The 22,979-nt window shown below is 37.4% G+C and overlaps 1 protein-coding gene across 1 annotated transcript in view; it reads left to right on the forward strand.

Annotated features, from left to right (window-relative positions):
* Nucleotides 1-22,979, forward strand: part of LOC127452731 (threonylcarbamoyladenosine tRNA methylthiotransferase-like) — a 560,218-nt gene that overhangs the window by 90,672 nt on the left and 446,567 nt on the right. Inside the window, exon 4 of the mRNA XM_051718387.1 lies at nucleotides 18,685-18,769. Within this exon, the coding sequence (XP_051574347.1) occupies nucleotides 18,685-18,769 (85 nt within the window). The remainder of the gene's footprint in view (nucleotides 1-18,684; nucleotides 18,770-22,979) is intronic.

The following is a 22,979-nucleotide window of genomic DNA, read 5'->3' on the forward strand; positions in this document are numbered from 1 at the left end:
GCTTTTCCACCCTAAAAGTGAACACATTTGACAGGAGACGATCCCCCAGATATTGAAGCATTAATACCAGTCTTTGTCACCACTATTGCCATTTCCTAAAAAAAACAAAAACTTGATTTTACCACATCTGACTAAGCAAATTAATGAGAATTGAAACGTAGTGTATTGCTTAAAGATGCCCCACAATCCCGTCCAATTGTCAATGCGGGGCATAAACTCCTAACGGGATAAGGCAATTTTTTGGCCCTGCAATATCATGGCTGATTCGAACTAAAAAAACAGGAACTGAGATTTGGAAGACTCATTGGAATTCATTGCTTGAGCTGTGCCCATGGAGCTTTCATTTAAATGTTGAAATACAATTTAAAAGCGCATCTGTGTTTTGCGAGTGCTAATAGTTTTAAAATGTGAAAAACAGGTCCTTAAAATGTGTAATATGCCTTAAGTGGCTTTAGTAGAAATGTGTGATTATTTGTTTTATTACATTTTTAGTGGCAACAGGAAATGAAAGGCATCGGAAATAATCACATGGTTTGCTTTAAGCTGCAATTACAAAGATAAGCTGACTAACAAATATACACTTACTCATTAAGGTCCATTTAAGAATTTAAAAGCAGACAGTGCCTCTGCTTGCTGTGCTGTCTTCAGAGGCTTTACTGTTTTAACTACATTCACACAGAACTCTCCATTTTTTTTTTTTTTATATAATTTTTATCCACTTTTTTTCTCAATTTGGAATGCCCAATTCCCACTACTTAGTAGGTCCTTGTGTTGGCACGGTTACTCACCGTAATGCGGGTGGCAGAGGACAAGTCTCAGTTGCCTCCGCTTCCGAGACGTCAATCCGCGCATCTTATGTGGCTCATTGTGCATGACACCGCGAAGACTCCACATGTTACCATGCACCCCATTGAGAGTGAGAACCACTAATCGTGACCACAAGGAGGTTACCCCATGTTCGAATCCAGGGTGTTCTGAGTGACTCCAGCCAGGCCTCCCTAGCAACCGGGCCAATCTGATTGCTTAGGAGACCTGGCTGGAGTCACTCAGCACACCCTGGATTCGAACTTGCGACTCCAGGGGTGGTAGTCTGCGTCAATACTCGCTGAGCTACCCAGGCCCCTGAACTCTCCATTCTGATCATGACAATGGCTGCCGTTGCTTTAGAGACCACTTCATTTAGATGACCTTGATGATTAATGTCTGCTTAAAGGCAAGTGGTGCACACATGATGCACCAGTCGAGGAACAACATTGTTGTGTCTATGAAAGGCAACAAAGGAGGCCTCTGCATGCCTCATGAGAAGCTGTTTTTGTCTGGTTTGATTTTTGAGCATTTTATCCTTCTATTTGGACTTAAGATTGCACCTTTAAGCTATTATTGGCCTGCATAGCTTAACAATGCTGAAATCCATGAAAAATGTTTGAAATGGCAATTACTACAAATATGCTTCTTTTCTCTCTTTAATCACAGTGTGTTAATCACTGTGGGGTCCACATGATGGCTTTGTTCCAAAATGTAGTGAGCTGCTTACGTAGGCCAAAATTTTAAGGCATCATAGGCCCTTTTCAGTGTGAAAACTGTTCCAAAATAGGGAAGTGGACGAATTGTCGACATTCGGTTGACCGCTCGACGCGCCACTATTCGAATACCAAAATCATTATTCGGTTATTCTACACGTGCAACAGAGGTCTTCAGCTCGACCCGAACTCGACGAGTTCTGACAAACCATCGGGTTTGGGTCAGTTTTTCTAGTATAGGGTGAGTTAGGGGTTGTTCAAACATGCTTTTCTGTGCGTCTGCATTGTTGTCTATGTACTGTTAACATGCGCTGGACGGGCGTCTTTGACTGTTGTGCTGAATCTCACTGTTTTCCGTTTCAGTGTCTTGTGCAAGACATTTTTAGGCACCAAGTAAAATTAAAAAAGTACTTACATTTGTTTTAACGGATCATGAAACACCTACGTTGTTTCATTCGTTCCATTATGCTGCTTTCTGAAGAAGTTCAGGTTGCAAAGAGGACTTCATGTAACTGTTACACCATTAAACAGAATTCCAGGTTTTTTTTTTCATCAAGGAAAGTTTCAGCGCTTTATACGTAAACGGTAAGACAGTGTTTGTTTGTTTTTTTGCTCTAATGTGCATATTTATGTACAATTGTTAGACAAGTTCAATGCCATTTTGATTCTAAGCCATTTAAAAATCAAAGCACCCCAAAGAGGCTATTTAACCGCAGCAGTGTAACTCCACGCACATGACAATAATACTTGCATTCGCTGCCTCATGGAAATGTCAGCCCTCCTGGGCAGAGTGCATATACAGGCAGTAACAGTTTGATTTAGTTTGAGTTTAATGTAAGATTTTATCATTAGATCTATGCATTGTGCTAATTAGGCTTATAGCTCACTATGCACTTTATTTGCTGCTATTTTGAGTAGTGTTTGAGGAAATTCCATTGCAATAAACATTTATACCCATGTCCCAGCTCCCGACGAAAAAAACAATTAAATGTTCCTGAAACCTCGCGGTTAACTGAATGTTAAATATGGTAACCGTGCACAAAACGTAATAACAGCTCAATCTAATTTAAAATTAACTATATTACCCAAAAGTTTTGTGCTGTTTTTTTTTTTTTTTTTTTTTTTTTTTAAAAGAGTATCATGTTGCTGACTTTCTACATGCCAAACTCTTATGTAAGAAGCAATATTTTTATGTATGGTACACAGAGAAGCTGCCTTTATAGCACGTTCCAAATCGGCCACTTGTGTTTATTTCTTATGTTATCCAGTGCTAAATGTATCATTCCGCATGTGAACATCCCTCTCTAGGATGGAAGTATCGTTGCTCAATTTTCAGTACAAGGGTCCTTCTTAAAGACCGTGTCATTTGCTTGTTATTAACGTAACATGCTGTAGCTATGACAACCAACTTACTATTAGGTCCATCAGCCGTTTCACCTTACACTGTATGTGACCCTTATTTTGTCTTGTTTTCACCTCAGTACACTCTTGTTTACTGCCTTTTGAATGCACAGTATTAAAATATATTGCCAGCATTAAAAGATTTGAATGATCACATGATCATGCTTATAATTTTCCTTAGGGCCAACAGACATTCATTGATTGTTTGGCCCTCTTGGCATTTTTGGTCCATTTAATAACCCAATATGGCTTTATTTTTATGTAATTGTCCCACTGTTCCCTCTTATATTTAAGGCTTTATCTTAAACACAACTGACTTTTGTTAGTGTGTGTGGAAGGCAAAGAAAGAGGCGTTTGTTTTGCAGTTCGGGAAGCTCCTGAGGGAGTATAGTGTTCTGACAGCTGATATGATATGTTTAGGGTCAAAGCAGCCAGACGGTATGGGGAGCACATACTTGCCCCCAGACCAAAAGGACCTGATTTAGCACTAATTCAGCTGTCTGTGCTAGAAACAGCCATGTGCAGCGCCTGCTCCATCCACACATCCACTGCATGGGCGGACTTGTGCGTTCAACCGTGCTGCTGAGCTAGCCTGGCGAAGTTGGCCCCTACTGCCCTCCAAACCTGAGCTAGACTTTCACCTAGTGGTTTCATTGTGATATGTGCATGTGCTTGGCTAAAGACTCAAGTGTAGGAGAAAAAAAGCAAATGAACCCCACACCCAAAAAATCAGTATTGTTAGGAAAAAAACAACAACTTTAAAAAGCATCTGTTTTTAGATTAGAACATGTTCCAGTCTGGTATGACTGAATTTCAAGATATTTCTTCCATGGTTTCTAAAGCCCAATGCACACTGTACGATTTGGTAAATGTAGTTAGTCTTTCTAAAAAAAAATGAAGTACTCGATATGAAAATAAATAAATAATAATAATTTAGAAAATACGCGTAAACACGTTTAAAAACTTGACTACGACAGTCTTTGTTTTTTTTCTGCCTTGAGGTACAAAAGCCCTTGTTTTTGAGTAATTTGTTTAATTGTTGCAAGCTGAACACCATGACAGGCTGTAATTTATATTGGCTGAATTAAAAAAGAACAGGCATTTTACTTTAATGATTGAACTAAAGTTAACTCACCAGCCATTTTTACCTTTTCTCTCCTATTCCAATGTGTTTGTCTATCAGCTAAAGAACGGAAATATAGATCTGTGCCCTTTACAAACAGACATTGGCCTCCAATTCAGGTCGTCGCTGCTTGTCACAAAGGATAGCCTGTGGTGCCATCACCACTGACCTGATTTCAGTTGAGATCTGTTTGCAGAGAGGCTGTTTTTAAAACCTTATGCTTTATGTAATATTTGTTTATGCTGACTCTCTGAAAAACACCCTATCGTGTCACCATAATCACAAAGCACCTTTCCCAAATAGGTCAACAGAAGTTAGCAGCTATGACAACTCATACGGCCCAGTAAGGGTTTACATATTTCTCTTACATATTATTCTGACACGTGGTAATGAGCCTACAGTTGAAATTCAGTCCAAATGTACACATTGCCTTTGTTTTGTTGTGCTTTCAGTTTAGCTCAGGGAGGTCATGTGATTGTGTGGGGATATATTGTGCCATTGCCATTGGCTGTTTTGAACAAATCAACTGGACCAGAAAGCAGTCATTTAGAGTTTGAAGCCACCTTGTTTGCTGTGTATACCGCCGTCCAGAGATTTGACGCACTTGGCTTAATGCTCAAGTTGACACTTTGGTCCATAGCCAAAGGGCACCTCTAGGGACACCTGGCTGCAGATAAAATGGCTTTGGCTAATCCTAAAGGCTTTACTTTGTTGTTCGCCAGTTTTTACTGTGTGCGTTTTGTTTGGGTTTGTCTCATATGAGCTGTATAGGAGTTAAAGGTGAAGTGTGTTATTGAAGTTAAAATACTTCTATCCCAGCTAAATATGTTGAGACAACTAAAAGTAAGCCATTTGTAGATTGAATTCTTGGAAAAGTGTAAACAATGTGACTCTGTGGTGCTTTCAAAACTTAACACATTTTCTCATCCAATGGTCTAGGATTGGGGTTCTCCAAGTTTGCCTGACCTATGGCTGACATTATTTTAGTATTCAAGAAACCTGTTTGAGAATAGTTATTTAAAAAAAAAAAAAAAAAAAAAAAAAACGAAGAAATTACACACTTCACTCTTAAATAAAAGGAGGAACTTGAAACAGGCTTTCTAGAATTCAGTCCTTTTTAATTATGAGTTTCTTTGTTTCTTATCTTCTCTCTAACAGCACATGTAACACTTGCTATTTATTTTTCAGTCCGACTGCTTAGTGTCAAACAACCCTTTTCTGCACAAATGATTCATGACACCATCATGCTCTTGAATGTAATAATGAAAGACATTTGGGGAAAGTTCCTTATTTTGGCAGATGAATTATTGATGGCAGTCTGGTTTTTGGAGCTCCCAGTGGAAAGAAAGAGTGAAGGGGGCTGTCTCCCCCAATGATAATGAAGCATCTCTAGTAGGATTCAGAACCTTGGGCTTTTTGGCATGCAATATTTGCCTGGAGTTAGTCCCTCAATACTTCATTTTGTCTCAAATACGTGTACTTAGCTTTGATTTCCTTCCCTTTTGAAGTTCAGAGTGATTTGGATGACACTTTCAAGTAGAAAGCCTCTTGTTGTAGCCCATATTGTTGCATGAGTATAGATCATTTCTTGTTCTTTCTTTGCGATTGGCAGTAGTGGTCGACCGAAATGGGTTTTTCAATGACAGAGGCCTATACATGGTGTATAGGATAGAGGTAGACCGATATATCATGTTTTCTGATTAATCAGTGCCGATAGTTGCTTTTTGGGACTATCGGTTATCTGCAAAAATCTATGCCAACAGTTGCTGTTAAATGTTTTTTTTATTATTATTCCTCCATTTCATTGTACAGTTAGAATGGTTTTTATTTCCCCTCTAGAGGTCGCTGTTATTCTGTAGAACCAAACCAATCACTGACACCTCGTGGGGATTTGCTGTATCTAATATCTATATTTGGTCATCACTGAGAATATTTATCCATATTTTTATCCTCACTTCAATGCACATTTAATAAATCAAATGTTCTAAAATAAAGCGAGGGCATTGGAGTCCTAAAAATAAGTGTACTTTTTGTTTATAGTTAAAAGCCCCACTTTATGCACCAAATCTTCTTTTTTGTGGTTGTTGTTATTGGGATTTTTGTTGCATAATTAACTGAATCTGGAATTTTATACTTTTGACCTTTGTAGCATCTATGCCTGTGTCCATAATAGTAAAGAAAGACTAATTTTTAATTGACCTTCCATAAATCAGTTAATCGGTTATTGGCCTTTTCTACCACCTCAGTTATCGGTATTGGCTATATACACTATCGGTCGACCTCTAGTATAGGAAAAGGGTCGATTGAGGATATAATGCATGTACATATAGGCCTATTGGTTGAAGTTCACTTGTGAAATTGAGGACTGCACAATAGGGTTGAAATGATTAGTTGATGTTATTGACAACGTCGACAAAAAAAAAAAAAGAAAATTGTCGACAAAAATGTAGTTGTCGAATAGACGTTTGATTTCATTTAACGTAACATAAGATCACATTAAACTCAAATAATGGCGTGTGAGAAGAGCGCCGCAGCTTGCATTACGCCTGATTGGGGCGAGGAAGAAAACACAGCTCACAGTCTAGACGCACTTCAAACTGCTTAAGGTGATGTAGATCGCAAAGTATGAGGAAATTATACAAAAATATGAAATGAGTAAATACAGTAGCACTCTCATTGTGAAATAAAGCAGAGACGGAGCTGTCATTCCACTTAAGCAAAATTTGCATGTTGACCGTCTTTAAAGGAAAATCCCCGGCATTGTATCTTTAATGCATCCTTTATTAAAGTTCAAATAATAAGGAAGCTGGCCATCTAAATAAGTACAAACTCTGAAACTGGCATTTCTCTGTGCGGTCATAGCCGCTTCTATGAGTCGCGTGAAATGACCCGATCTAAGGGGGAGAGTTTGAAACTGCATCTCGGCTGATGCATACTTTGGCGCGGGAACGCTTGTCCCTCGCTCGCGTGCTTGCTGTAGCTAGATTGTAAGATTATGGCTCGTGACGTATTGAATCAATGAGTCATTTGTTTCTTATCGTGAAGAAAATCGGCAATGCAGCTTTATTAAGAAGAGTTTTTGTGAGTTAAAGTGAACAAAAAGTTGAGAGAGGGTAGTCTTCGCCCATTAAACACTGCAACGAAATACATTTTGTTTTTGTTTTGGCTTGTTTTCCCATATAAATATCTAAAACTCCTTTAAAACAATGATCATTTACTTTAGGAGCTATACTTAAGAAGAAAAATTTGCTATCTGGGAATGTTGAATGTAATATTAAATTATTTAAATATTTGTAAATATCTAAAAATCCTTAAAGATGCATTCACCTGAGAAGCAGCATATAAGATATTTAGACTTGTTTTCAGAAGTATGAACAAGTGGGAAAAACAAAAGAACACTTATATTCAAGATACATTCTCTTAAAGCAAGTGTAAATATCTTATGTTGCTTCTCAAGTAAATGTATCTTGTTTTATGGATTTTTAGATATTTTTAAATGGAAAAGAAGACAAAAACACTTGATAACAATAGGATTTTTTTTTCAATTATTTTTTCCCCCCCTTTAATTCAGTGAATGTTATTTAGAGGTATTTTTAAAAGGTGATTTTGTCCTCTATTGTTAGTAGGGACCTTTTAATACAACCTTTTAAGTCGGGGCACAAGCTGAATAATCGGTTAAGAGCTAATGATTAATCGTTGCAGTAATCTCCCGAATAGTCGAATAATCGTTAGAATATTTTTTTAGATTAGTTGATTTATCAAAATAATTATTAGTTGCAGCCCTACTGGACAAGGGTAAGTAAATTTATTTTTGAAATTTCCTTTAATGGTGGCATATAAGATGCATACAAAGAATCACTGAAATCTAATGTTTATTTTACTCAATATTTATTCAGTATTTACTCAAACTGAAAATAGAATATGTGCACTCTGAGGCTCAGACGTGTGTGTGTGTGTGTGTGTGTATGTACGTATTTATATAATATATTTATTATTATTATACTTTTTTATCTGCGTGATAACGTAATTAGTCTTTTTATTTTTGCTCTCACTTAAAGGAAAGTAAATTATATATGATGAAAGTTTAAGACTTATGTACCCAGCTGGACAACTTAATTCTTTTCAGCACTTTTATTTGGCTCTGAGGATCCAAAGTTGTTTTGTTTGTTTTTTTCCTCACAGACACATGACTGCTTTTACCACTAGACCTGTTTGGTGGGAGACAGATAGCACACTGTTGCTATCTGAACCTTGAAGGTTGTTAGTCTAGCTGTTTTTCAAATCCACTTGAGTCGGAATGTCACTTGAAATTCAGTCACAACTGAAGGCGCCACTCTTAAAACTGAGAAAACATCTTTAAACCACAAGAAAGTAGTGGCTAAATTTTACAATTTCAAATTTTGTGATTACATGGATGAATGGAAATCTTTACTGACATACGTTGTGTTAAACGTGTGTGAAGCTGACAGCACTCTGTTTGGTTCCTGTTTTGGCCGTTGGTGGTGGAAGATCTTTTGTGAATCAGATAAGGACGGTTGCAGTGAGGCTATTCAACCGAAGATGGATTTTACCCAAAACAGGCTCTACAAATGTCTGCACTCTACCCCGCAGGCAAATTCATGCAAATGAATTCTCTTGATTACCTATGGGCAGCTGTGTGTGTTTCCCAAACTGACTGATCCTACCTTATGTGCACAATACTGCACAACCAACTCAAGCACATTAAAATCAAGCAATGGCTAACCGTGTGTCGGCTATGCAGAAATTATACATTTTCTAACTGGGAATTATGGTGGGTATTGACCTTGAAGCTCACTCCTTTGTAAACCCAGTTAATTATGAACCATGCTAAACTTGGGACACATTTTAGATTTTACTATGCAAATATTTTTCTTAAGTGTCCGTTGAGCCATACTGCTCCCCTTCAGATTATGTAACCGAATCGTGTCGTTTTCCTGAGAAAACAGGGCTATGTTTCTTGGTGTTTACAAAGCACTGATTTATCCCTGAGGTCAAGCTGTTAAAATAACTTCTAGAATAAATACAGATGAGAGGAACATTGAGAAACAGTCCTTGATGTCTTATTTACCTTTTTCTGCTTAGTGGAAGGTTTTTTATGCCTTCTTGCCAGAGGTTTGGAGAAGGGTAGTTTATCTTTTTGAATTGTGGTTCAGGCATGGCGTTCGCTCCTGGCAGTGCATCGTAATATCTTTACAAAACTCTCCAGCCGAGAGCTACTCCCTGCTCCTCTCCAGCTGCTTTCGACATATTGTTTATCCAAAAACCACTGAAGTTACCCTGAGCCTATGCTGGCTTGTTTCGAACCTTTCTGTACATCGTCCCTGGCTCGAGTTGCCTTTCTCAACCCCTGGGCTGCTGTCTTTACGTATTTATTTTTTGGGATGCTCCTTGGTCTTCTCATTTCTCCATGCTTTCCCTTCAAGCTTCCATTCTGGTCTCTATTTCCTTCTCAAAACAAACAGTCTTGTCCAAACAAACAGCAGTGTTTGCTGTGAAGGGCCCCAAATGAGAAAAAGAGGGTCCACGATGACACCGCGGAACTATGAAGTTCAGATGGCAGATAACGTTGTGTGGGTGACTCACCACAACAACTGAGCAATAGGTTATGTTCTTTTATTCTGTGAAAACCCTTAAATGCATGGGAGTTTCACCGAACATGATACCACAGCACAGGTCTTTGACCCGGCATGTACATCACAAATGGATCTACAAAATGTCTAGGTAGTGCAAAGTTTTTAAAGCATTTTCATGTCAATTAAAAAAAAAAAATAGAATGAAATATATACTTTTCCCTTTTTTTCTATTTTTTCATATATCAAAGAAGTTATGCAACAAATGATAAAACGCAATTTTGACCTTCCATGTTGAAGCATGCAACTGGGTGTCAAACACAAATTGAGCAACACATTACATAAGCAACACATTAGCTACATATATGAATTTTCTCAGGCACTCTAAATAGACTTTTACATCTATTTAGACAGTAGTACGTTCCACGTTGCTGCTTCGTCAGATGGCAATGTGACGTAAATGCATTGGAAAATAATTTGTATTGCAATAAAGAAATATACAGTATATCCTGTGATTGTATTCATATATACTGTAGATATGAAATTATTGTAAAAATATAATTTAAGGAAGCGCAAATATATTTCTACACTATTACATATCTTGGGTCACTAACGACCCTATACACTTTTGGTAATTAAGTAATTAATTTATTTTTTTGCACATTTCATAAGAGAAAGGTTTAGGAATATTTAAAGGAATAGTTCACCCAAAAATGTAAAATTCTTTCATTATTCACTTACCTTGATGCCATCCCAGATGTGTATGACTGTCTTCAGAAGAACAAAAATTAATATTTAAAACAAAATTTCAGCCTCAGACTGCTGGCTATTTGATGGTCCAAAAGGCATATTTAGGCAGCATAAATGTTATCCACACAACTCCAGTCAATCAATTAATGTCTTCTGAAGCAAATCAATAATGAAAACGTTTTTAACTTAAAATCCTTGCTTCCGGCCAGCGCTGTATTTCTGTTTGTAGTGAACTAACTCTTGCGTGACATTCGTTCCTCTTGTGTACAAAGCGCGCACTTCTGACTTGCGTGCACGCACCAGTGTGCTTACCCCACTGATGCATCGACTGCTGGCAGGAAGCTATTTTTATATATTTATTTTTTAAGTTAATACGATAATTATAAGCTTTAATTATCGATTTGTTTCTTACACCAACCTATCGATTTGCTTCAGAAGACATTAATTGATCAACTGGAGTCATGTGGATTACTTTTATGCTGCCTAAATATGACTTTTGAACCATCAAATAGCCAGCAGCGTGATGGCAACTGTTTACTTTATAAGGACCTACAGAGCTTCAGCATTTTTCTAAAAATCTTAATTTGTGTTCTGCTGAAGAAAGACAGTCATACATATCTGGGATGGCATCAGGGTAAGTGAATAATGAGAGAATTTTCATTTTGGGGTGAACTATTCCTTTAAGAGATGGGGGCATAAGTCCAAAACATGGATGTGGTAAAGTGAGTGTAATAAGCTCCCAGGTCACTAAAGAAATGAGGTATGCATTTAATTGGTTAGTTGACCAATTGTTTAGTTTCAACATTGATTTAAAGTAACGGTTACACAAAAGTTGTCATCGTGTACTTAGTCATGTTTTTCTAACAACCTGGTCTCAGAACATGACTATAACTACATTTTTTGCAAACTGATTTTTACATGCCATGTTCTGTGTTTTGCTGTAGTTTCCTGGTGAAATTAACACTAGAGGCAGTACAACAACTGTGCGTTTTATTGACTTTAACACAAATCATGAGGACAATGGCTGATTATGACTTTATAAGCACTTATTTTTCTCTCTATTTCTCTCACACTGCCGTGTTGTGATATCAAAACACTTACTCTAATGCATCATTTGAAAAACGACACATTTCAATGCTTGTACTACAGACACACCTATATATAAAAACACTTATTCCAATGTGATGAGCTTCCGCAGTAGCTCACCTGATTGAGTGTTGGTCTTTGGACTCAGCAGACTGCGGTTCGAGGCCAGCCAAAAATGCAAACTGACACGTGAGCCGAAAGTGTCATAGAAGCGACACAAAATAACGTGGTTGCTTAAAGTGCTTTTCATGACGCACCTGATTTTTCCACACTATTGGTTAGATTTATGTTAAGGTTTTAGTTATGGAGGTACATTTTACTAATTAAAACCATCTAATATTCACCTTAAAAACCTTGTCTGATTCCACCATTTCATTCGCTTTTGGCACCCCCTGTTGGACATTTAACTGTAAAACTGCAGCAAAACCTGTAATGAAACCTGTAATTTTGTTCCGCAAACATTTTGCCAAGGTCACGTTATGTTCATGAGGTCAGGCTCAGACTTCCTTCTATGAACACACAAGGAGAAGTCAGGCAGACTGTTCACGCTGCAGTTTTTTAATTAAATTTAAATGTATTGGGATGAAGGCTGTCAAGCTCCAAAAATGATAATGTATACAAACAAGTGCTTTAAAAGTGTTCCTTATGACTTGTGTGCTATAAGGTGTTCAGTGTAATTGACACTGAACATGGTGCAACATGCCTCGACCTTTCATATACGAGATATATATATATATATATATATATATATATATATATATATATATATATATATATATATATATATATTCGTAGACAAATTCTTGGTTATGCAACTTGTGCCCTTAAAAAATGTCCTGAAGTACACAATCAAACCCAATAAACGGGACTGTTTTTCAGGGTTTGAGATGGAAGAAATTGTTTATTTGGGATACAAAACTAAAATATTCTCCACAAAACAAACTCATTAAAGCTGCCTTGTAAATGGTAGTGTGCCATTTAGTCCTTCACTGCTTGTCCTTCAAAGTCAGAGACCAGGGCACCGTGTTCACCTTTCACAACCCCATTGTAATTACTCAGGGTTCATCTGATCCTTGTGGGATTGCTTTGGAAGATAAAACTATACAAAACAGCACAACAAAACTGCTCAAATCCAAGAGCTGGAGTGAGTGTTTTCACTGGCAGACAGAAAAAGGCCCTCCACGCCAAGCCTGCTGTAGCTCAGGGCTGTTGTCACTCGGCCCAGCAGAGGAGTCATCCAGTTCTCGGCTCTATTCAGCTCTGCTTCCGTCTGTCACGGCTGAAGTCTTATTTTTCCCCCAATTAAGTGGTGATGGCAGCTACAGTGCTGGGAAAAGAAATGTGATCATGTTTTACTGATGGTCACAATGGTGACTTTGTAAACTGCCATGATTGTTGGCAGTTCTCAATTGCTGTTGTTTCCTTCTGTTGTGCAGGGGACAGAGTATATGGATTCAGGCTAGTTTTTATTGATAGCATCCAGTAAGGCTGCACAATTAATCATGATCATGGTATCTGCCGCTCACGGTTAATTAAGCATAACCATCTACAATATTAGTGAGCTAGCAAGCAGAAATTGTCAGCCAGTTGCAAATTGTTCATTTTCATTATAGGCTGTCTACCGAAGATGAGCTAAATCGCATACTAAAGCTCTTTCGAAGTCCATTTTCACCTCGCCTTACCTACAGTATCTCGCTCTAAAGAAGTTAGCAACTGACGGAGCATGCTCTGAAATACAGAGCGGGAGAAGTTTACCAGTATCGTATGTTTAAGACAGCAAGTCAGCTGCCTAAGCTTTCAGATGCAGCCATGAAATGATTTCCATCTCATGCTCTAAATTTGTGTTATGTACAAAACAACTGTGCTCTATATTCGGTTTGGTTTGTGTATGTCGCTAACGTGTGCTGATAAGAATTGACTGGTTGATGGCAGCCATGTTTGTCAAGAATAGATTGATGACATCTTGGCAGTCATGAAATGAAATTGGAGATTGTTCAATTTGATCCAAGGCTGATTTAAGGCACTTGAGTCTGTGACATACGGTTCAGGAGTTACAGCCCAAAAATGTCTGATTTTCTTGTTTTATTCAATGTAGCTCACCCCCATTGGCCGATTGGGGCAAGTCCATGTGTATGTGTAGCTTGCTGGAGTATACCATTCCCCAAAGTTTCAGGTCTCTTTAGGCTTGACAATTTGGTTTTCACAAACAGTTTTAGGGCAGCATAATAATAATAAAAATCCTTGCCATTACAATAGGGTTTTAGCACTTCATGCTTGAACCCCTTATATTAATTATGAGAATTTATCTTTTAAAGAGGACTCAAGTGTGAACACCCTACAGAGTGCTTTTATATTGGCAGTAAAGCATGGGCAAAACATGATTTAATTTAGTTCAAAAGGGGAGTCTGGCTAGTTTGTAGTTTTAACACCTTATTCAACATGTGAGCTGCTGTTTTAATGAAATTTTGTTTATTTTTTGTTCTTTTTAGTGTTGATATCTAAGCAGTGGCAAGTTGGCAAAAATTATCATTTATTTATTTATTTTTTTCAAATTGTGAAGCCCTGTAATAAAAAAAAAAATTGTTCTCAAATGACACAATTGAGATTAAAAGTTTGAGCAAAATAACCGTGATAATCATTTTCACCATTATCGTGCAGAAGAAATCAGCTTTTTGGCCGCCTTGATTAGGTATTAATGTAAAAAGTCATTTATGTCTAAATTGAACATAAATAGTGATACAAAAACACACTGGTCTTGGCTGGATATGGTAGCTTTAACGTGTTTCAATGTATTGTCATACAGTGAAGACCAGTAATTTAAGTAGTTTTGTTACATTTCATTAATTTGATAGATTTCTGAATATTTGCTTAAATATATGATACTGCTGTTAAAATTTAAAGCACTGTTTTCTTAATTTGTATCTTTGTTCTATTGTTTTTTTTCCCCTATTGCTTGTAATTATTTTTTCTTGAAGTTTACTTGTCTTTATAATTAATTGAGTACTTGAAACAATGTTTAGTCAGATTAGTTAGTAATTTGTTGTGCTATCAAATGTGGTATTGAAAATCGAGAAATGGCTTTCATATGAAAATTGACATCTTAACTGAAGTATACCTAAATGAATCTGAATAGAGTCAAATTGCATCGAATCGAGAGCGTGTGAATCGGAATGAATTCAAATTTGGAAATCTATGTCGATGTTGATGAACAAAAATAAAATATGCGAAAGTAGCTGTAATTAATGCAAGATATCAAATACAATAAACTCAACTTTTAGAATAAAACAATACTCTTTAGAAAAGATAAACAAAGAGAGAAACCAATAAACTAAAAATCTGGAAGAGAAATTATGTTTTTAATAATTGGCCAGTTCCTAAGTTAGATGTTTAAGTTAAGGCTAATTTATACGTACTTGGCGAACAGGCTTCACTTAGTTCGCCTACAAATGATGACGATATGCAGTGACGTTTTTGTTCTGCCAAGGTGTTCGTTTGGTGAGATTTCTCCTGTTCGTGCACATCTCTGAAGTTCTTGACCCAAGAGAAGTCTGCTGGTCGAAGAGCGTTGATGATTGGTTAACTATTCATGGGTATGGTTTGGACATGATGCTTTTTATTTACAATAAACGCGCTAAAAGCGGTGGCCCACGGAGAGAAAAACCTGCGTTATTGGCTTTACTTGTGGCTGGAACAGTACATTAAACACAGTGACATCACCCTAAACTAACTAATTTTAAAATGACGTCACGTGTAGTATAAACGGTGGCTTCGTTTGCCTAGAGTGCTTTAGTTCGTCCAGGAGAATAAAAAATTTGCTGCTTCCAAAGTATAAACCAGACTTTAGATGTACACAACTTTCTTTCTCTGTCAGTAATCACAAACGACAAAAAAGATCATGGAAAAGTCATGGGACTTCATAGGACAGTGTTTCCACACTTTATGACCAGAGGAACATACACTCAATGCCAGAATGCCTTCAACCAAAAACATACTGTTGGCCAACCAGAGAAGAGAAGGATGGAAAATAATTTTTTTTGGGGGGGGGGGTGCCAGATTTAACAGACTAAATTGTAGCAAAACATTTAGCCATTCCTATATTGTAATGGGCTTTAAATCCAAAAAATCCCTCGCTCATCTCAGTGTTTATTTTCAGGCTATTGAACATGGTTTTGTCATTTAGCATGTTATTCCATGAAAGGGTTTATTGTGATTCCAGAGACGTTAGAATGACTGATCTAGCAGTTTACGAGAAAAAATTAAAGTACTGATTTTGGTTTGACTTTGCCTTGCTGTTGAGGTTCCCAGCAACCACAGAAGAACACACTGTTTCTCTTTAATTATCAGGCAGATACACACAAATGCTTAAAAACAGCAATGAGTGAAGCTCTTTCAGACACTTGAAATGTCTAACTGATGCATGAAGTGGTCAGCTGGAGGGGTCATTTAGTGGAAATGCCGCCTCGTGTCATTGAGGGTGCAGAGGAGTTTTATGTGACCAATTTGGGATGTTTTGCCTTTGATTTGCATGTTCTTCCCCCTCTGCTCGATAATGACTCAGAAACTGACTCGGATTTACTAGAATCACTTGCTTATTTTGCCTGAAAGTGTATTTACAAGCTTGCTGAGAGATTACTAGCTTTTCTGGACTCTGGATGGTTCTCGGCTGATTTGTTGCTCACTGTAGGTTGTACCCCGAGTGTTTCTGGTTTGAGCGAATGTCCATAACTAGGAGTTTACGATGTAAACCCACACAGTAAACAGGCATGTGTGTAAAAAACAACAAAAAAAAAAAAAACAGGGATGATAGTGAGTCATTTCAGGTGATTTGCACTTCAAGCTTGGTTCTGCTCTTGTTACTGTAATATATATTGTGTTCCTTTCCCAAAGTACATTTTTAGTTGTGTTTGCTAAGGAACGCATCACTGTTAGTATTGCTCTTGCTTTTAGTTAGGTATTTGAACAATCATTTAACTGGGTGATTCTCGTGAAACTGTCAATAACAAAAAAAAATAAAAATAAAATAATAATGTAAATTATATGTTGCATAAAGAAAATGAAGCCTACATTTAGGAACATTAAGGTCCCCCCCCCCCCCCCCCATAGGACACTTATGTATATCCCCCTGACATTCTCATTACCCTTACAGTCATTTTTTAACTGTATTACAGTAAAAGTGATGCTACTGTATTGTGATAAAAAAAAAACATGCACATCAACAGGGAAAAGTATTTTTGCATTTTAGTATGGATGGAAAGATTTCCTAAAAAGCTGTTGACGTGGACAGGATTTTTTTTTTACATTTCAAACAGAGCTCAAAAACTCTGTTTTCAAAAATATTTATATACCATATGTGTGGACAAGGCTTTAGACCTTCACTGTGGGAAATTGGCCAGCTCTCTCACCAGCTCATTTCATGTCAGTGTATCGAGCTTGTGCTGAGGACTTTCACTGCTACTTAGTGTTTGTTTTTGGTAACTCTCGGCCCTTGAAGCAGCACCTAATAAACCGCCAACAGTCCCTAACTAGAGCAGCATGTTTTAGTGGCTCTATTGGTGAGAGTGATTGCTATAATGGGGCACGATGTGTGTTGTGACTCACGTGTACTGTATGTGTCTCACCTCACTGTGCTCGTTTGCCTCTCCTCTGATCTGTGCTCCCATGGCTTCTGGCTGCGTGAGTGTCACCCACAGCTCATTATATATGTGTGTGTGTGAGAGTCTCTGTGGATTTCTGCCAGACTAGGAATGCTTGACTGAGGCCGTGTTATGGATTGTAAGTGAAATATCTAGTCCAGCCTTGTGGTATAGAGTAGATCTCTGCTTCTACATGAGTATGTTTCACTCCGTGCAGAATGGTGAATGTATATTTCTCATTCTTACCGTGAGAAGCCACTGTGCTAGAACCCCTCCAGGTGAGAATGAGGTCCCCTCATTCCTCAACTTAGGAGGTTGAAACCTTGCAGGGCACTCAATTAAAGGAATAGTTCACTCAAAAATGAAAATTCTGTCAATGTAAACTCACCCTCATGTCATTCCAGTGTCATTTGGCTATTCGTCTGTGGAACACAAGAAATGAATCACTTTTTTTTTATTTATTTATTTATTTTTTTATAATACAATAGCAGTTTATAGTGACCACGGGCTGTTGAGTTCCAAAAAGCATCATAAAAGCACCTTGAAAGCAGTCCATACTTCTTACACATTATGTTCCCAATCTTCAACTACCATGCCATATTTTTTTATTTTTTTGTGAAGAACGCTGAAATTTAAGTAACAATTCAACTTTTCACCTCCACTGCAGCTCAAAAGTAGCTCTCAAATGAAATATGGCACCTAATGACTTAAATTTCTACAGTACCTACCACAAAAAAATACAAGTCTTATTATTTATTCATTACTTTTATCTTTGGTTTGTAGTGCTTTTTTGTCCTTTTTGGAGTTTGACAACCCTTGAATAACTTAAATTGTCATTATATGGGAAATATATGGAGATTTATTTTTATTTATTAATTTGTTGGTGCAAAACACAGCATGCTATACTATAAAGCCCCTTAGAGGAGGATGTTGTGTTCTTCATTCTGTCTGGTTTCTTGATTTGTATTTGACATAAAAATAAATTCTCTGTATTTTAGTATTTCCCATTCATTTCCTATGGCGGGTCAATTTTGCCTCGAAACACCACAAGTGTCGCTTTAAGGACCGCTTAGACTTATCGAATCAAGTCCAGATTTTTTTTTTTTTTTTTCTCTCCAGATAGCAAGTGGAGGAAAAAGTCACCAGGTCTTGTACCACTCTGATAAAGGATACCATTTTTATAAAAGAAACAAAATGAAAAATGGTCAAAAGATACCCAAGTATTACTTGAGGCTTCTTTAACTACAAATCAGTGCCATAGTTTAACTGTGGTTACTTTAGTAAAACCACAGATAATTTTTTTTAAGGTATGGATTAACTCATTGTGAGTGAACGCAAAACTATTATGAGGTAACGCAAGGCTATTTTAGAAAATAATTTTCGTTCTTGTCCTTAGAGGCTCTGTGTTAAACTGGTTTGGAACAACATGAGGATAAGAAAATGACAATTTGAGTTTTTAGAAGAATGACAGCTGTTATGTAATATTTATGACGATGTGTCTGTGTTTCAGAGATAATGGTGGTAGGATGTTAAATCCGATGCATGATTTTTATGCTTTTTCTCTCCATCTCTTTCTCTAGAGAATCCATCTGATGCGGATCTGTGGTTGCTTAACAGTTGTACAGTCAAAAACCCTGCAGAAGATCACTTCAGAAACTCCATCAAGTAAGTTTACACAACATCGATTCTACTCAAACCCTGCGTGATACAATAATGCAGCAGTAACATGCTATTACTTGTAGTTTTCCTTGTTAAACTTTGCGTTAAGCAAGCAACCAAGTATAACCATTCAGTAATGGTTAAGCCATTGCAGGGTTTTAACCAACAACGTTTTGGTTACCGCAACCGTTTTTGAATGCAATCAGTTCTCCATTATAACCTTGATAAAAGTATTTTTAAAAAAATCATGGAAAGGTCATGAAAACGTATTGGTCAAAAGGTGTGTGAACTCTGACTCCACATATCATGTGGTGTTAAAGGTGCTGGAAGCTATTTTTTTGGAACACCACATGAAATGTCCATAAACATTTAAAGTGGCTAAATCTGACGAAATCTTGCCATATGGCTAACAATTCTTACAAGACGTCTTAAGATGTCTTGGCATTCAGGTAAGAGTGCTCCAAGTATCCTTCTCACAAAGCTGTCTACAATGTTTGCGATATGAGACCAGGTAGGAATGACTTGGTGATCTGGGTAGTGCACAAGTTGACATGAAATAATGCTAGAAAGACTTTTAAATTGTCAACATCAGCAGCTAATGATCAACAGCCACCCTGAATCGGTGCACTGTCTCCTAGAATAGATTATTAAACCATTTAAACCAAACTCTTCCCTTCAACATCCTGGTCCTCTCAGTGTGAGCAGACGGCGTGCATTAACCAGAGCCTGAAGCTTTAACATCAACATTAGCCCTGTTTGCCATTAGGACAAGAGGCCCTGCACCTTGCCTGTCTCTTTACTGAGTTCTTTATGGGCTGTCTTAATGTGCTGTTTGGAGCATGTTGAACTCCTCATCCAGACATGAGATAAGGCAGCCGGGAACTGGAGGTCAACACAAAGCAGGTCAGTATAAATTGTGATCGCAGACGTCCCACATAAAACCACACGCAGTCTGCTGGAGCACTTGTATTTAGCAGCCTTGGTTCATTTTTCATTCATTATTACCAGGGAACATTTACCCTTTCAGATGTACTTGAATTTGACTCTCATGATGTGCTGGTGGCCTGCAGGGCTCTAGTTTAACATGTCGTAAGGTGGAGGAAATGTTGAGTAGGCACATAATATTTTATAGATGAGCTTTAAATCTTTGAGGCCTAAAAAGAAGGGAACTTACAGACAAAAAACAACCCACAATAACTCATTACTTATGTGAGGGACTTTAAGAGAGTTAGGGAGATAAAGGAATTTTAAACACTTAAAAATGCTGAGGTGTTTAATCATGACTCACATTCAGATACAATATAATAGGAGTACATTCAAGTGGTTTATGTGCTGCTATAAATGGGCACCTCTCTTCCTTAGAAATGTAAATGACTAGTTTTGGCTTTAATGTCGTTCTGTGGCAAACACCGTTCCATACACCAAAAAAAAAAAGCTGCTCCAAAGTTAAGAGAGCTGCCTACCTATACTGCATTTTGAGACATCATATATGCATGAAGGGTGTTCCGAAAGGTAGATGGCAACATTGTTGCCTATTTAGAGGTTTTCCGGAATTGCAAGGGGCTGTTCACACAAGTTGTGATCTTGCATTCAAAAACTAGATGTAGAGCAGCAGAATGTAATAGAACACAAGTTTGAGACATGGTTTATTTGACAGTGTCTTGAAAATGGCGCTCATGATGTGAGATGTTGAAAAAAAGGGGAAAACTTAGTGCAAAGTGTTGACATGGAACACCAAATAAAGATGCACTCAGTAACTTTTGTCTTTGTGTCATCTTGGACTTACACTGACACCTAGCGGCTTGGATGCAGCATAATTTAAAATCAATAGTTTTCAGTTTCAGATGTCATTGTAGAAATGTAGTATTCACAGTCAGCCATGATTACTTTAATCAATCAGTGAAAGTGTCAAGTAACAGGACGGTTACTAATATTAAGTGAGTAGTATTCGGCTGGTCATGTGATTCTAACATGTGTGCGGTGCAACATTCCCGGTGTGCGGACCCTCTCCATGTAGAATAAAACAGCTTTTATAAGGTTACAGATATGACTGGAGTCTTCATTTTAATATGATTGCTCATGATTTCCTACATATATTGCAAACTTACAATTCATGTCCTCTAGAATAAATTTTTTTTAATGAGGAAAAAATTACTGAGTGCACCTTTAATCAAAAACTTCATTTCAATTTTCTTGTTTTCATTAGTTTTCAATCCATGACTTGTCAAAAACTAAAAGTAGTTTCAGGGTTATAAAACAAAAACAAATTGTTTATCTAAGTTTATATTTTAGTTAATTAATATGTTATCATTTAGTTTTACTTTTCCTTAACATACACTGGTAACAAAATGTGCTGTCTGAACGATCAGTATTGTATAAGACAATCCCAGAATGTGTTACAACAAACTCGGTGATAAAATTCTTCCGAGAACGAGCGGTTAATTTGAGAAATTACAATTGTAAATGTGTTTTATTCAGTATGGAAAAGTATCGATACAAATTGTTGTACTAACAAATTGGCAACATAACCCTAATATTTGGGAGTGCTATGCAATAATTATGCTTATTGGGGTGTTACGTCTTTAGCTTAGCGACATGCTAACCTCAAACTAGTCCCCTTTGTTTCTAATGATTAGCGTTACTTTGTGTGGTGCGATGTGCCATACAGAGTTGCTGCCTATGAGGAGTGTTCTAAATCAGTCACTCATGACATTGTTTTCCAGTTAGGATATTGCCTTAGGGGCCATTCACACCAAAAGCGTTATTGTATACATGGCGATTTTTTTTTTTTATTGTTTTCCTCTGTAAAAGTGCTAGACGGATGTTTTTGACTCTCGCTGTTTTTCCGCATTTTGCCAGAGCGATGTGTTTTTGTGGACGCCATGTCAAGTTAAAGTATTTTAACCGTGAAAAATGTGTCTTGAGACACCTGCGTTTTGCTTGATTTGTGCCGCTGTGTCTAGTTGTTCTTTTAGACAAGGATGCCTTCAATGTGAACAACCCCATAGAAGACAGCAGCTCACTAGATTTTGAATCTAAACCCTGGATTACATAACATTTTAATGTAAAGAAGAGTGAATTGGTACTCAACATTTTTAAAGGGATAGTTCACCCAAAAATGAAAATTCTCATCATTTACTCACCCTCATGCCATCCCAGATGTGTATGACTTTCTTTTTTAGCAGAACACAAAGATTTTTAAAAGAATATCTCAGCTCTGTAGGTCTGTACAATGCAAGTGAATGGTGACCAGAACTTTGAAGCTCCACAAATCATGTAAAGTAAACATAAAAGTAATCAATAACACTCCATTTGGTTAAATCCATGTCTTAAGAAGCAATATAACAGGTGTGGGTGAGGAAAAAGATCAATATTTCAGTTCTTCACTTTCATGTTTACATCTGAAAGTCACATGAAAGTGAAAGTGGAGATTGATAGTAACTAATGACTTAAATGTTGATCTGTTTCTCACTCACACCTATTATATTGCTTCTGAAGAAATGGATTTAAACACTGGAGTCGTATGGATTACTTTTATGATGCCTTTATGTGCTTTTTGGAGCGTCAGAATTTTGGCACCCATTCACTTGGATTTAGAAATATTCTTCTAAAAATGTATTTGTGTTCTGCAGAAGAAAGTAAGTCATACACATCTGGGATGGCATGAGGGTGAGTAAATGATGAGAGAATTGTCATTTTTGGGTGAACTATCCATTTAAGTACTGGATGTGTAATGAGAATGATGTGGGCACACTTGTGTGTGTGTGTGTGTGTGTGTGTGTGTGTGTGAGAAATGAAGCTTCACTACAGACACACACAGAGTGGTCTCCTCTGTTGGTCTGACTCCATACATACACACTATGTGACAGCTGTCTCCATCAGTCCTTTAATACACATCAGCGTTATTTGATTAAACTTTGATTATCTATATTTTTCTCTCTCTTTTCCCTGCCTGCACAGCACCATTTCCTGTTTAAATTCAGGAGAAAGTGTTTGGATGGCAGTGTCTGCCCCCGGGAGAGGAAGACCTTTGAACGTCTGTTAATTTACATAAAAACTGTCAGATTAAAGTGGAGTGATGTATGCATTTTGATGAGTTTTTTGCCTCCTTTGGGCATTCCTGGGGTTGAGGGCAACCGGGTGTGGTGCATGCGATGGGCTGAGAGCGAAGTTGGAGGAGATGCAACTGGGAATTCTAGGATTGAAGAGTGGGTTT

This window comes from Myxocyprinus asiaticus, chromosome 15, assembly GCF_019703515.2.
Source record: "Myxocyprinus asiaticus isolate MX2 ecotype Aquarium Trade chromosome 15, UBuf_Myxa_2, whole genome shotgun sequence".
Taxonomy (NCBI): domain Eukaryota; kingdom Metazoa; phylum Chordata; class Actinopteri; order Cypriniformes; family Catostomidae; genus Myxocyprinus; species Myxocyprinus asiaticus.